At 31.8% G+C, this 15,555-nt stretch overlaps 1 protein-coding gene across 1 annotated transcript in view; it reads left to right on the forward strand.

The window, feature by feature from the left end:
- Positions 1 to 1,188: 1,188 nt before the first annotated feature.
- The window catches only part of LOC127698560 (polypeptide N-acetylgalactosaminyltransferase 2-like), a 63,228-nt gene continuing 48,861 nt past the window's right edge, over positions 1,189 to 15,555 (forward strand). Inside the window, exon 1 of the mRNA XM_052202067.1 lies at positions 1,189 to 1,335. Within this exon, the coding sequence (XP_052058027.1) occupies positions 1,243 to 1,335 (93 nt within the window). The 5' untranslated portion in view covers positions 1,189 to 1,242. The remainder of the gene's footprint in view (positions 1,336 to 15,555) is intronic.

A 15,555-nucleotide genomic window follows, 5' to 3' on the forward strand; every position in this document is an offset into this window, starting at 1 on the left:
TTGTTTAGGGGCCAGCTGAAGGACGCCTCCGGGTGCGGGAGTTTCTCGCTGCATTGAAGACCCATTGGTGGCCTTCGGCTGTTGTCTGCTCTATGGTCGGGTTGTTGTCTATTTGACACATTCCCCATTTCCATTCTCAATTTATTTTGTTTCCTATTCTGATATCGGACACGGACTTCTTTTGAACTGAATTTTACTGTGCTTATTGCTGTGCGTTTGTTTATTCCACATTGGCTAGAAGTATAGGGGGAGGGTTGAGATCTCACAAAACATGTTTCAGTCACCCCGCCGCATTTTTGCGCCTGTCCCAAATCGGGAGCCTCTTGCCTTTGTTAATCTTGTATGTTTTTTTTTACTAATCTTGATTCATTTATATGTGTCGGAGCTTAGAGTGACGTCCATTTTCAGTGAACTAGTATACATTTTTGTTTAGGTGCCAGCTGAAGCCCGCATCCGGGTGCGGTATTTACTCGCCGTGTTGAAGACCCATTGATGGCCTTGGGCTATTTTCTGCTCTTTGGTCGGGTTGTTGTCCCCTTGACACATTCCCCGTTTCCATTCTCAATTTTATTTTCGTAGTTATCTTATAATGTTATGCCTTTTTGCTATACACATATTTTTTTTGCTTGAGTCAATGTTATTGTTCTACCAGAGACATATATACACAGAATATGTCTCTAGTTCTACCTAATTGTACTATATATTATCTGGGAACATTATATCTAATTAATATATATATGTTCCTGATATTATGTGCTCTTGTATACAGTGTATGTATTAAATAATTAGTATTTTTGCTTATTTAAAATTTAATGTATTAGTGTCTCCAGTTTAAACATTGTGTTAATTCGCATGTAAATGTAAAACGCCACGGGTGGATTAACTGTTTTGAATCTGTGTTACTTCCGAACAGAAATAATTTATTATATTATATATATTTGTTTGTCTAAAATAATTATAATACTTTGTCTTTGGTTGTATTATATGTCTCTGGTGGATTATATGCTTTTATTAATTCGTAATAAATGACATATGCTTATATCCGATTTCGCTGAAGAATCTCGTTTCCGCCACGCTAAAGTTTCACGGCAACTATTTACCTGTTTAACAGCTGATTCATGATTGATAGTACACGTGGGACTGTTATTGTAATCCGCGGTTAATTGATTTGTCATTTCTGATTGGTTGAAAAAGTTGCACTCTTGAATACTCCATGATGTGATTGCCACACACGAAAAATAGATGTTGCGGAGGAAGTACAGATTCGTGGTACTCCTATGTGCCCTGTGGATACTAGGCTTACTAGTCTTTGTATTAAAGGGCGCAGGGAATCAGGTACAGCAAATTTTAAAAGTTTTCTTTCTGTTTTTACTTAAAACACATCAGTCAAAAGTTTAGTAAATTCTTATCCAGGTGTTCTCTTCACATTAGAGATAACATTGAAAGTTTTAAATTCTAAGGAGTGAAAATATTTATTGTACACGTAGATATAAATCCAGAACAGCAAACGAAAGCAAAACAAAAAATGCTCGTATTAGGATAAGTCGTTATAAGTTAACCCACTGTATTAAACTTTTGAATTGTAGATACCCTCTGAATTTTTATATTACAAAGTCTACAACTAGATATCACTGACAAAGACCAGAAAACAAAGACTAATCTTTTCCATAATTGAGGGTCGCATAAATGTTGTTGGAGACAAAATTTATTATATATAAATGCCATCTTTATATGGATAAAAGTAGTACATAAGTTACTTACAAAAAATATATATGAACAATTATTTGAATGAGTACTTGTATGCATACAATTTAGCTTCAGCATGTTCAAAGAAAAAAGGATGTCAGACTCTATTGTCAGGTGTCATTCCTTCACATTCCTCCATTATTAGAGGCGAAATTTCGCTTGCTTGCATAATTTATAATATTAAATGTAAACTAAAAACAAAATATAAATCTAAACTAAGAAGGAATATGATTAGAATTAGCCTGTATTATCTTCTTGCTTGCAATGAAAGTCACAAAGGCGACATAAAGTGATCCTTCATTCTTTTGTCATTGTCAGCACATAGGTTCAGTCTGTGGTTAAAGATTTTTTTGCAATTAATAACTCTGTCAAACATTGGAATTTTATGAAACTTGGACAAAAACTTCATCTATTTTTTTTTTACACTTTGATAGAAGCTTGTTCATAATCAGTATATTACTGATAAATGGACTTAATTTTCTGGCAGTCAGCATTACTTTTTTACACTGACAACAGCAGTGGCAGATGACACAAATGATTCCACAGTTTCCAATACCTATTTTTAGGTAAGACAAGTATGTACAAATCAGCATGTCATTTTCCTCATCCCTTGGTTCCTTTTGTCTGGTCAAATTACAAGATATATTGTTCCCTAGATGCATTAGACACAAGTATGACAGGCCAGTATGTGCATGTATAAGCTATGTATACCTAACCAAATCATGGTCTAGTCCGACTCTACAGTTTGTATTTACCTGCATATGCAAGAATCATCTATAACCATCTTTTTGTGCATCCTACAATAAATGAACGTACTTGACCAAAAGGAAATTAGAAATATCAATTATTTAACTTTGCATCATCTAAGGATTGATAAAAGTATTTTCATGTCTTTCATTTATTATAAAAATATTTGATGCTAATTTTGTTTGTGTTATGAATAATGTCTTAAGTTCCTTACTTGCTTAGATAGAAACATGTACGTGACTTAATTTCGGTCCAATTGCTGTAGAAAAAAATCTTATGTGTAAGTTAAAAAAAGAAAATATAAATGTCTTTAACTTCATAGTAAGGTGCACATACATGTTAAACTGTTCCAACTACTGGTAAGAACATGACATCATTTTACATTCCATGCAATTGACAGAACAAAATAAGTAAGCTAACGTTACTAAATAGGTAACAATTGAATTTGTCTCTTTGATTTTAAGATACTTCAAGGATGGTTGAGATCTACAAAATGTTAGAATCATGTTTTTCATGTTAAATATATCATATTGAACACAATGTTTTTGAAGAATCAAATTTCCACTTTTTTGACAGGAAAACTAAGCTTACCCTAAGAATTCACATACATTGTACATGTACTAGTGGCCTTGATAAAAAGAGATTAGAATAGGATGAAATGTTTTCCCTACATCAAACAATACTATTTGTTTGCCAAATACAGTATTTAAGTTTCCAATTTTTGACATATTTTTGTTTAAATCCTTTCGCAGGATGTGAAAAACAATCTTATGATATAAAAAAGAAGATGTGGTATGATTGCCAATGAGACAACTCTCCACAAGAGACCAAATGACACAGAAATTAACAACTATAGGTCACCGTCGACCTTCAACAATGAGCAAAGCCCATACCACACAGTCAGCTATAAAAGGCCCCGAAATGACAATGTAAAATAATTCAAACAAGAAAACTAACGGCCTAATTTATGTACAAAAAATGAACGAAAAACAAATATGTAACACACAAACAAACGACAACCACTGAATTACAGGCTCCTGACTTGGGACAGGCACATACATACAGACTGTGGCGGGGTTAAACATGTTAGCAGGATCCCAACCCTCCCCCTAACCTGGGACAGTGATGTAACAGTACAACATAAGAATGAACTATAAAAATCAGTTGAAAGAGGCTTAACTCATCAGATGGATAAAATTACAAATACTACAAATACAAGTGATAATTTGAATCATGTGAGACAGACTAGGATCATAGGGTACCTGTTATGTGTACAGGGTTCTCACTTAGGATTTTTGAAGGCGAGTCAGTTTTGGTCATGATGAGTCCAACATTGAGAAGAAGAAATTTGATTGCTTATATAATTTATTATTTCAGCCCCCATGACAAAATAAATCAAGGAAATGACATCAAATTTCGATTTTTTATAAACTTTTACACATGTTACAAAATGATGATATATGTGGTCATTTGATACAACATTTTACAATGGATGCATCTTTGGGCTCACCAGTTTTGAAAATGACCAGTCAAGACAGATTTTCCAGGACTCATGGACTCGCCTTAGTGAGAACCCTGTGTGTATTCAACTCTTTAAGAGTGTTTTGTGATATATTAGAACACATATTGAAGTTGTGAATCTGTTATTATGGTGAGAAAGATTTTTCCAAACATGGGAACTTAGTCATATTTCAGCAAAATAAACAAAGATGGTTCCAATTTTTTGTTATTTACTCCTACAGTTTACAACCAAGATTCTTCATACTTCTCATAAAAATTGCACACTTATTGAAAATGTGGACATTTTATTATGGAAATGTTTGAGGATTTTTTTCTGATTTTACAGACTTTGGAATTTAATCATTTTTTCAGCAAGTTTTCAATAAGACAGTACCATTTTTATGTAATTTACTACTCCTGCAGTTTTCAACCTAGATCATTGAAAAGTTCTCAGAAAGTTTGCTTACCTTACCTATTGAATTTATGCACTTCTGGTCTATCGACTTTTGAACTTTTGCATAGTTTACATGATAAAGTTTGGTATTTGGTCAGTTTTAGGTGAACACTAATGCTCAGTCACATGGTCACTGATCTTTAATTATGCAGTTTTATTAACTTTTGAAATCTAGTTGAAGATTTACATCCGGTAATAGCATTGTCTAGGCTGAATCATCCAATAGTGCTGCTATTTCAGTACATATATTTTATATTTGACCTAAGGGGAAAAGTACAATAAGATATATCTTTTCTTTTTCAAAGAGGAGGCTTAAGCTTTTTATAAACAAAAAAGTCCTGACCTATTCCAAATGTCTTGTTTCAAAACAATAGCTGTCAATGGAGAATGCAGGTTTATCTGATTACAGTAGTTATCGTCTGTTTATGTAGTTCATACGTGTTTCTCGTTTCTCGTTTTTATATAGATTAGACAGTTGGTTTTTCCGTTTGAATGGTTTTACACTAGTAATTTTTTGGGGCCCTTTATAGCTTGCTGTTTGGTGTGAGCCAATGCTCCGTGTTGAAGGCCTTACCTTGACCTATAATGGTTTACTTTTATAAATTGTAACTTGGATGGAGAGTTGTCTCATTGGCACTCATACCACATCTTCCTATAGATATATTATGCTACCATATAAACTGGTAAATGTAAGGAGGGACTTTGTATGAGTAGTTGCCTGTTGATACAGGCTCTTTTCTTGACACTCTAGCGTTGGTCTTTCATTCATTTCTTATTTATTCTGACAGTGTAAATTTATGTATGTTCAATATGTTTCATTTGTATGCTGTTGGGATAATTTTGTTAATGACTTTTAAATGCAAATAAGACTGAAAACATTTAATTAGCGTTTGATTGATTCAACTGTTTAAGATAGAAAAAAAAGAATTGCCTACAAATATACAAAAAAGGTTAATTTGATATGTCAAAAACAAAAATACATTGTTTAGTATTCCAAGTAGAATGATATATATATACATATTTTTTGTGCGAGACCTTCATGGGTAGTCAAGGTTGTTAAACACCCCCTTGTAGTATATTTTTTTTTAACATGGATATGAAAATAAAAATAGAAATGTTGATAATGTGAACTTTCAGGCAAATTTTTTATTTTAAATTATTTAGATTGTTCCCTTTCCATAAAAAATGTTGTGCATCCCAGTTCTTCTTTGTGACATGCTTCAGTGGAGGTAGTGCCTAGGGTTAGAAGGTTGATTGTGCATAGAAGAACATAAAAATAAATTTAGAATTACTGATGAATCAGAAAGATTTTTTCATAAAAATAAAGAGATGTGGTATGATTGCAAATGTGACAACTATACACAAAAGTTCAAATGAAATGGATGTAAGTAATTATAGGCAACCATACAGCTTTCAACAGTTAGAAAAATCCATACCATATAGTCGGCTAGCTATAAAAGGCCTGTCATGATAAATATGAAACAGTATTGCATCGCACAGAATAATGTATAACAAGTATGATGAGTAACAAACTTTGATGTGGAAGCATTTTCAATTTGACGTAAAAAAAAAAAAAATGGCAAAGATGGGTGTTAAAATGGCCCTGTACCACTGGAATTTATGTTGCAGGATATTTCTTATGTCGGAGGACATCCTGAATTCTCAATGCAATGTATGAAGTGGGGATGAAGTTTTCAATCTTGTATTTACTTCCAAGTCAGACTAAGTCATGAACCTTACATTTCTTTGTTTTTTTTGTAGGCACATGCTGTATTTATATTAACACAGAAGCTTAAATATAATGAATGATTTACCTTTAAGTTTTTTTTTTAATGTGGCTTAAAAGTCACATTGACATGTTTATTAATGATACATGTAAAAATAGATATAGAGCAAACTTTTCCTTACTTGGTTAAACATGTAGATTAAGTCAAGAGGTTATAATTATATACATGATGTAGTACACCATTTCACAAATATCTATTGTTTACAATATTCATTACACTTTGCAAATTTATAAATGCTAAGCACAGAAGTATTGTTGTGCATCAAGATTCCTTAATTTTTCCTAATAAAAATGACAGCTCCAGGCACATCTGTACAAAGATCACTGATTGAAACTTATGAATCTGAATATATAAAGTATGACTTACTGTATACAACATATAATACTAAAAGTCTATTACATACGTAGTCAATAGCTGGCAATATAAATCTGTTTATAAACAGATAAAAGGAAATCAGTTTTTAGAGAAAATGATATCATAGAACATGATTTAAGTTAATGCTTTACATGGTAAATTTTATTTTGTTGATCATGGATTCATAGAACTTTTGAAGTATATACATATAAAAATAAGGAAATAAGTTATTATTGCCAATGAGACAACTATCCACCAAAGTTAAAATGAAGTGGATGTAAGCAATTATAGGCAACTGTACGTTATGTATGTTAACACTTCACAGAAATCTAAAACTTAAGCAACATAAACCCTGTCAAAAACCAGAAGTCAGGTGCTCCAGGAGGAAATGCAAAAAAAAGATTTCTTTTATAAGATTCAAGGGAAACATTCCATGTTCAAGAAAACTTAATATTAATAATTATCGGTCGTCCCTCTGTCTGTATCACTCTGCTCGGCTCTTAATAAAATTGCATATCACGGCTTTGTGACGTCAACTACATTGACCCGGCCTTAATAACTTTGACCTGGATATTTCACCAACGTCATAATATCTGAACCAACGTTGATAAGTTTGACCCGAACCTATCACGTCATCTTCTGGTTTTTGTTGAAACAAAGAAAACACTTGTTTCTATCATGCAAAATGCGCAAATACAACCCGATAAATGGATTATCTGGTTAATGCATATTGATATTGTAAAATATCAGCTGCTCGACACAATATGAAGTCTTTATGATTTCGTTCGCTGCACTCACTCGACAAAAAGCTTCATATTGTGACTCGCAGCTGATATTTTACGATATCAATATGCAGACAACCTGGTAATCGGTACTAACATGGATCTGAGAGTACCCAAAGTGGTCTGAGTGTAGTGGTTAAAATGTTCAAAATAAAGTTTCATGGGTACAGTCATTTATGAAGGGAACATGAAATAGAAATTTATATGAATGAGTTTTCATGCAAGCACACATTTTTGCTCAAATGTATATAATATTTAGAACCTGCAATTTTTAAATTTTTATGCCCCCGTCGTAGCGGAGGGGGCATTAAGCTTTACCCTTGTCTGTCTGTACGTACGTCCGTACGTCCCAAAGTTGGTTTCCGTTCTCTTACTTTAGTTTGCTTCAACCAAATGTTATGAAACTTATACACAATGCTTATTACCACAAAACACAGATCAAGATTGAATTTTGATGGCGTCACATTAACCGTTCTAGAGTTATGCCCCTTTACAAATGGAAAAATTGCTGAATTTTTCGTTTCCTTTCTCTAACTTTAGTTTGCCTCAACCAAATGCTATGAAACTTATACACAATGCTTATTACCACAAAACACAGATCAAGTTTGAATTTTGGTGGTGTCATTTTTACTGTTCTAGAGTTATGCCCCTTTATAACTTTATATGATATGCAAGCGGGGGCATCGGACACATTCCCCATTTATTTTTTTTAATTTGAAATTGTTGTAAATTTCCTGCAAAATTGCTAGGTATTATAAAAACCTGTAATTATTTATTATAGGACCATTTTGATCAGAAAATATTTCTCATGAATAGCTTTATTGATTTAGAAAAAGTTTGGTATATTCATGTGATGAACATGTATTCCACCTCAGTGACCTGAAAATTCATGTAGTCCATCAATTTTTATGAGAAGTAAAATTTGCCTTTTGTGGAATAAATGGGATGTGGTGTATTAATTCATGATAAAAAAATCCTTATACCCTTTGCACCAGACATTTCCTGTTACCATTATGTAAAAAACACCAAAACAAAGAATATTTTGATAAAACCACTTCCCCATTCTGAATAATTTAGGATTTATTTAAATTATAGGTAATACATATGTTTGAAATATGATATACGTTTATATATTTACAGATTGGTTGGTATTATCAGTATTTTGATTTATATCGTAAATTTACTTTTTATTATACTGTTAGGTATACTTCTGGTTATCTGAAATCTTTTCTCCCTGCTGTAATATTGTATAATGGGGAGGTAGCTAATCAAAGCAAGAAGATAACAGTAGCTACAGGTCAAGGAATATTTGTGTTCCTAGCGATTTTTTTCTATTTATTTCATATAAAATCACATTTTAGATAATTTATTGTGGGGTCATTTCTGGTCATATTTTAATCAACTTGATTGTGTACAAAAAGAATCAGAATTATGTCAAGTTTATTCTTTTATTTGCCAATGTTACTACATGTATATGTAACTCATATCATTGACTTACCATTAATGGTTACCGTTAAACTGACCCCATCACAAAGGTTGAAAATTGATTGACAAATCGGACACTTGTACCAAAAAACACCCCTGAATCTAGCTTCTGGAAACAAGTTTGTAGGCCAGACAAATATGTGACAGCCATAAGAATATCTATATTTTGAGTCCCAAGTTTAAATTATTTTTCTCCCAAAAATCAGTTAATACTATAATTTACCTTCCAGTGCACGTTTGTTTACATTCTTTCGTCACGGTTTTCTCCTTGCACCTTTGCTGTGGAGTGGCCGAAGTACAAACAAATGGTCTCGTAGTAAGGTCACTGCATATAGGAAAGTATCAACAAATTAGTGTACTGGAAGACAATAATTCAATAGCAGTACATTTATGAAGATTTTGATAATATAAATAAAACAAGGAGTTACTTGAATCTGGAATAATTTTGAAATCTAGAAAATTGATAAGAAATGTATGATGAAAACTAGCCGAACTAAATAGGGTTAGCCATGCGTGCATGACTAAAATTAATTTTACTTTCATTGATATTTCAGTATGAACTAAACCCCCCTTAGCGATGCGCACATGGCTAACCCTCCGAAATTGGGTTAGTTTTCATCATACATTTCTTATCAATTTTCCAGAATTCAAAATTATTCCAGATTCAATAATTCCTTATTATGATTTTCTATTACAAGAAAGTTCACATACACTTGTTTTATAGTAAAACTTGGCCATTCACGTACATAAAACATATTCAACTTTTATTTTAAATTTGAAGGTTCATATGACTTTTTAACTTAATCAAAGTTTTCTTTTTCTAGGTAAACGTGGTCAAAGTCATCTGTTGTCACTATCTTAATTTTTCATCAAAAACTCAGCCAAAGAAAATTCATTAGGTAAACTTGGTCCAAGTCATCGGTTGTCACTATCAAACTTGGTCAAAGAAGAAACTGCACTGTGATTGGATAATTCCTGTCCAAATCCATCCAAGTTTCAAGATATATAGGATGAGATTCTATTCCATACTAGTCTGTCAAAGTTTTTAATCAAAATTTTCTTTGACTGTTGTAACTTTCAAAAATTCCATCAAAAACTTTGACCAAGAAAATTTGTACAAGAAAACTTTTATAGTGACAACCAGCCTTAATGAGGACTTCTTCAAAATACATTGTTCTTATAAAGGGATAGTTAGATATTTTTAGTGTTATTGTTATAAAATTACATACAAATATAATATGAAATGAATACTTTGTATACAATTCATTTAAAGCCATAACTTCTTTGAAGCCAAAAGAAATTTCAAATTTACACATTTAATTTTTTATACGACCGGAAACAATTTTTTGCGTCATATAATGGTATGATGTCGTCGTCGTCCGAAGACACATTTGGTTTCCAGACAATAACTTAAGTTTAAGTGAATGGATCTCTATGAATTTTTACCAGAAGATTCAATACCACAAAAGGAAGGTTGGGATTGATTTTGGGGGTGAAGGTACCAACAGTTTAGGAATTTAGTGCCAAAAAGGGGCAAAAAACAAGCATTTTTGTAGTTTCTGTACAATAATTTGTGTGTAAGTGTATGGATCTCTCTTAAATTGTACCACAAGGTTCCATATCACAAAGGGAAGGCTGGGATTGAGTTTGGGGTTAATTGCCCCAAACGTTCAGGAATTAAGGGCCAAAAACAAGCATTTTTCTAGTTTCCAGACAATAACTTGTATATAAGTGTATGGATCTCTCTAAAATTGTACTACAAGGTTCCATACCATAAAAGGAAGGCTGATATTGAGTTTGGGGGTAATTACTCCAAAAGGGGGGTGGAGGTTCAAAAAGTTGAGGGGATTTTTTTTCCCAATTTTTTTGGGGGGGGGTTCCATTTTTTTCTTCAAAATTTTTGAAATCTGAAATTTTTTGAAATCTGAAATTGCACAGTATTGCGCAAAAGCAAGAAATCTTCAATTGCACAATATTGCCCATTAGCACAGTATTGGGCAAAAGCAAGAAATCTTTAATTGCACAATAGCACAGTATTGTGCAATAGCAAAAAATCTTCAATTGCACAGTATTGCGCAATAGCACAGTATTGTGCAATATTACAGTATTGCGCAATAGCAAGAAATCTTCAATTGCACAGTATTGTGCAATAGCAAGAAATCTTCAACTGCACAGTATTGCGCAATAGCAAGAAATCTTCAATTGCACAGTATTACGCAATAGCAAAAAATCTTCAATTGCACAGTATTGCACGATAGCAAGAAATCTTCAATTGCACAGTATTACGCAATAGCACAGTATTGCATAATAGCAAGAAATCTTCAATTGAAAACAAATACAAATGTTTTAACCAATTTTGATGGGATTAATTAAGTCTTTCATTTTTGGGGGTTCTAACCTTGTTTAATTTTTTTGGATATTGGGCCCCATTTTTAAATTGGTCTACATTGAGGTCAAAAGGGTCCTAAATTAAATTTTGTTTGATTTCATCAAAAACTGAATTATTGCAGCTGTATGATTTGCTGAATCTTATTCTGCATTTAGATTTTTTTTTTTGGGCCCTGTTTTCAAATTAGTTCATATTAAGGTTTGAAGGGTCCAAAATTAAATTTTGTTTTATTTCAACTAAAATTAAATTATTGTTGTTTTTTTATATGCTGAATCTAACCATGTTGTTAGATTTTGGATATCAGACCATTCTCGGTAAATTAAATGTCCCATTTCACAAATTTTTAAGATCTTAGACCACTTTTATTTTGTGTCAGAAACCTATATTATGTCAAAAATTTGATCACAATCCAAATTCAGACAGTATCAAAAATGATTTTATAAAAGTGCTTGGAGGGAATTATTGTGTAGATTAAAATACACTTTACATAATCCAACAATTTATTTTCTTGTGAATCATATTTTACAGAAATGTTTATCCTAAGGATACATGAACAATATTTAAATGTCAAACACAAAGTATAAGAAAATGAAATTTGAAAAAGTCTGGTGGAGAGTTGTTTCATTGGCTATCAAAACACATCTTTTTATTTTTATTTTATTAAAAAAACGGAATAAGTTATTTATTTCAACCTCTGAGTAGACTTATTGATTAGTAATGAAAGGACTTTTAGACATTTAATCCCAAGAAAAAACTGTCTAATTGCTATGAGCAGACTGGATATTATCACTTATTATTTTCCACCAATGATCAATAAAGCTTTGAGGAGAATCATAAAACAAGCATCAATATCTCCTAAACACCTGAGACTTTTTTTTAATAGTCACATCATCATCAACTTGCATCTGATATGTAATCAAAGATTAAAGGTGCATTAATTTTAGTATGATATATACATATAGAAAGGTAGTTCAGCTTTAGGTTCTGTTTTTTTTCTATCATAACAAAAGTGAGTTATATTTCTAAAGAGAAGTAACATTATTTTATAGATCAGTTGTGATAATGACAGGTTGTAGAAATAATCAACCTGTGTCCATTGAAATACTCATAAAATGTTTTCTGGTTGTTAGTTATTAGGTTCCCATGGCCACATTTCCTTTAATATCATAATATATATGATTTGCCTTTAATGGTATTAAGCAGTTTTCCACTAATTGCCTCTAAACAAGGTTTGAAGATTTTGTTTGAGTTTTAGCCCTTTAAATCCTCAATGTTCTGAATGATATTGAAAGTATTACTTTTTCACAATAGACTATTTTCATATTACTGACTTGACTCCGGATTATATAATTTGTCGACTGGTTACCTTGGACATCATGGTACCAAGTCAGGTAAGAGCAAGCTAAAGAAGTAAAACCAAGCATTCAATCGGTACAATTTTTGGGGAAAATTACCTGCTAAACATTTTTTTTCACTACAAAATCATCGGAAAACAATAAACTTTTCCCTCAAATTACACCGATTATATGTTTGATTTTACTTATTTTGGTTGCTCTCCCAAGTCAAACTGAACTGCTATCATTAGCAGTTTATTAGCTGTTATTTACCAGTTCTTCATATTTTTTGCAGTCTTTGAGCTGTTCATAGCATTCTATCTAATAGCAGTTTGAGAAACTGCCTTATTTCACCATTTCTTAGCATTCCTCTTAGCATTCATCTTAGCAGTCTGGATCTACCTTCTAAACTGTTGTCAATTTGTCAATTGGACAACAGTTATGACAGCAGTTCAATAGCAGTTTGATAGCAGTTTTGGTTTTAATCTTTGTTATAAAAATGCTTGGATCTGGCTGTGTTTTTAGCTTGATAGCAAACCTTTATTTGAAGGTTATTTGATCATTTTCAAATGTGCATTTTGGCTCCAAGCTGTGTGTAAATACTTGCTAGTGAAAAACTGTATTTTTGTCATTTATGAAGTTTAATTTGGGCTAAATGGAATAATTTCTCACACCTGCAGTACAGTAAGTTGAAGTTACAGATAATGCATGTGTATTTTCTGACATAACTTTGTAGGGAAAAACAGAAATAATACAGAAAGCCCCAAAAAAGGGGGGATAGTTGTTTATTCAAATAGAATATCTGATGATGATAGGATTGTAATAAGATACTAGCATATACTAACAGTGCAAGATGTTATTTGAAAATAAAAATATGAATATTTTAATATAATTTTGTAAAAAAAACAAAAATAAATCATATTCAAGAGTTGAACAAGGGGAGGGAATATTAGGGAAACCTAGGTCTCATATAGCTGATTGTTTAATATTGACCAAACAATCCATTTAATGAAGTTAATATATATTACTTAAATTTTTTTCAGAAAGTGGAAACATAATATATTACATGTATTAAGAATTATTTTGTTTAATTCCAAAAGAGAAAGAGGAGATAACTGTTTTCTTTTGGTCCACACAAAATATATATAGTAGAAGAGAAATTAGTAGTACATTTGGTAATTAAATAATAATAAAAATAAAATAACTTTTAATCTGAAAATCACTTAGTCAAGGTAATAAATAGTCTCTTCCTACCTAACTGTTCCTATTAGTCTGCCACTGACATAATTAATAAGGGGTATACGGCCAGGTACAGTACTCACAAAGCATGTTTACACCCCTTAACAAGTCTGTTATTGGATTAAAATAGAGTCATTTGATTGCAGTTACTGCTCAAATCACAAATATAAGTTGGTGCAACTTTTTGAAATTTCAACAAGACTTGCAGTAAAATATTAGAATTTTATTTTTGCATTCATATCTTGTACACTGTATATTCATGTGTACCTTTGTATTCCAACTTTTGACAGATCTGATAGCATTCCATAACAGTTATTAACAGTTTAGAAAGCCATATTAGGATGTACAACTAAGCAGTTTCTATGAATATTCATTATTAATAGCTGTTATTATAGCAGTTCTCATGAATATTCAGAGAAGATAGCAGTTTTTGAGTATCTCATTTAAATTTTTGTCAAAAATAACTGCTAAATAACTGTTAAGGTTAAATAAACTGCTAAGAAACTGTTATGGAATGCTATTGGAATGCCTATATGCAAATTAACTATTGCCTTGAATTTGGCAACTGTGAATGCTAATGAACTGCTAAAGAACAGCTATCGTCAGTAAGAACTGTGAATGCTAATAAACTGCTAAAGAACTGCTGTCCACTTTGACTTGGGAGCTAGTAGCTAGCTTACTTGACCGATTACCATGATGTCCAAGGTAACCAGTCGACAAATTATATAATCCGGAGTCAAAAGTCGGTAATATGAAAATAGTCTATTCTAAAAGGATTTTTTTGTAAGATTTATTCTGTCAATTTGAAGAATAAGCACTGAGAGAAGGATTTAACCTGTGAAATATTGGAATATCAACACATTAGTTGGTATTTTGCAGAGTGACTCATTAGAAAATCTTGTATAACAATGATAAAAGTAATCCTTTTGATTGTTTTATGCAATATATATTATAGCAAGTATATGAAATAAAAGAAAAAATCTTTCATGATCAATTTATGGTAGGTTTATGCATATTCTCTATAAATGTCGGTATTAAATATCAATTATGATAATAAACGTTGATGTATAGTGTTATAACAACAAAAAAATGTCAGGTTACTTTATCATAGAAATATGTCAACCGTGTTTTAACAAGGTAGTAAACATTTTATTTATAGTTAGATATTTTTGTAGTTTTACTTTATAAATTAATGCTGACAGGTAAAATAAAAGTTCAATGAAAACTCCTTGCTTTTTACTTTAATATATTGTCTAATTTATTTAAACACTTGTATAGACTTATATACATGTAAGCAAAAACTGCTTGACAGTGGGTGGTAAATACAAGTTATGTTGTGGTCAATATATAGGTTCATGCCAAATTTTATACCTCACAATTAACCTTCATCTTTTGTTTTGTTAATAATTTCAAACTCTGGATGGGATGAGTTATTATGAGTATACATGTACTACATTATTTTTTTGGCCACACTTTTCAATGCTAGGTTTCATAGCAATTTTTCATCATAATGATACAGATTGAAATTTGTGATATTTGCATTATAAAGATCAGCTGCACCTCTGTGAATGAATCTCTAGGAAGGACGATGTTTAGGAATCTTTCTGTTGTCAATTCTTCTGTCTGTCTGTCTGTCTGTCTGTCTGTCTGTCTGTCTGTCTGTCTGTCTGTCTGTCTGTCTGTCTGTCTGTCTGTCTGTCTGTCTGTCTGTCTGTCTGTCTGTCTGTCTGTCTGTCTG

This window comes from Mytilus californianus, unplaced genomic scaffold (genome assembly GCF_021869535.1).
Source record: "Mytilus californianus isolate M0D057914Y unplaced genomic scaffold, xbMytCali1.0.p SCAF_4, whole genome shotgun sequence".
Lineage (NCBI taxonomy): Eukaryota > Metazoa > Mollusca > Bivalvia > Mytilida > Mytilidae > Mytilus > Mytilus californianus.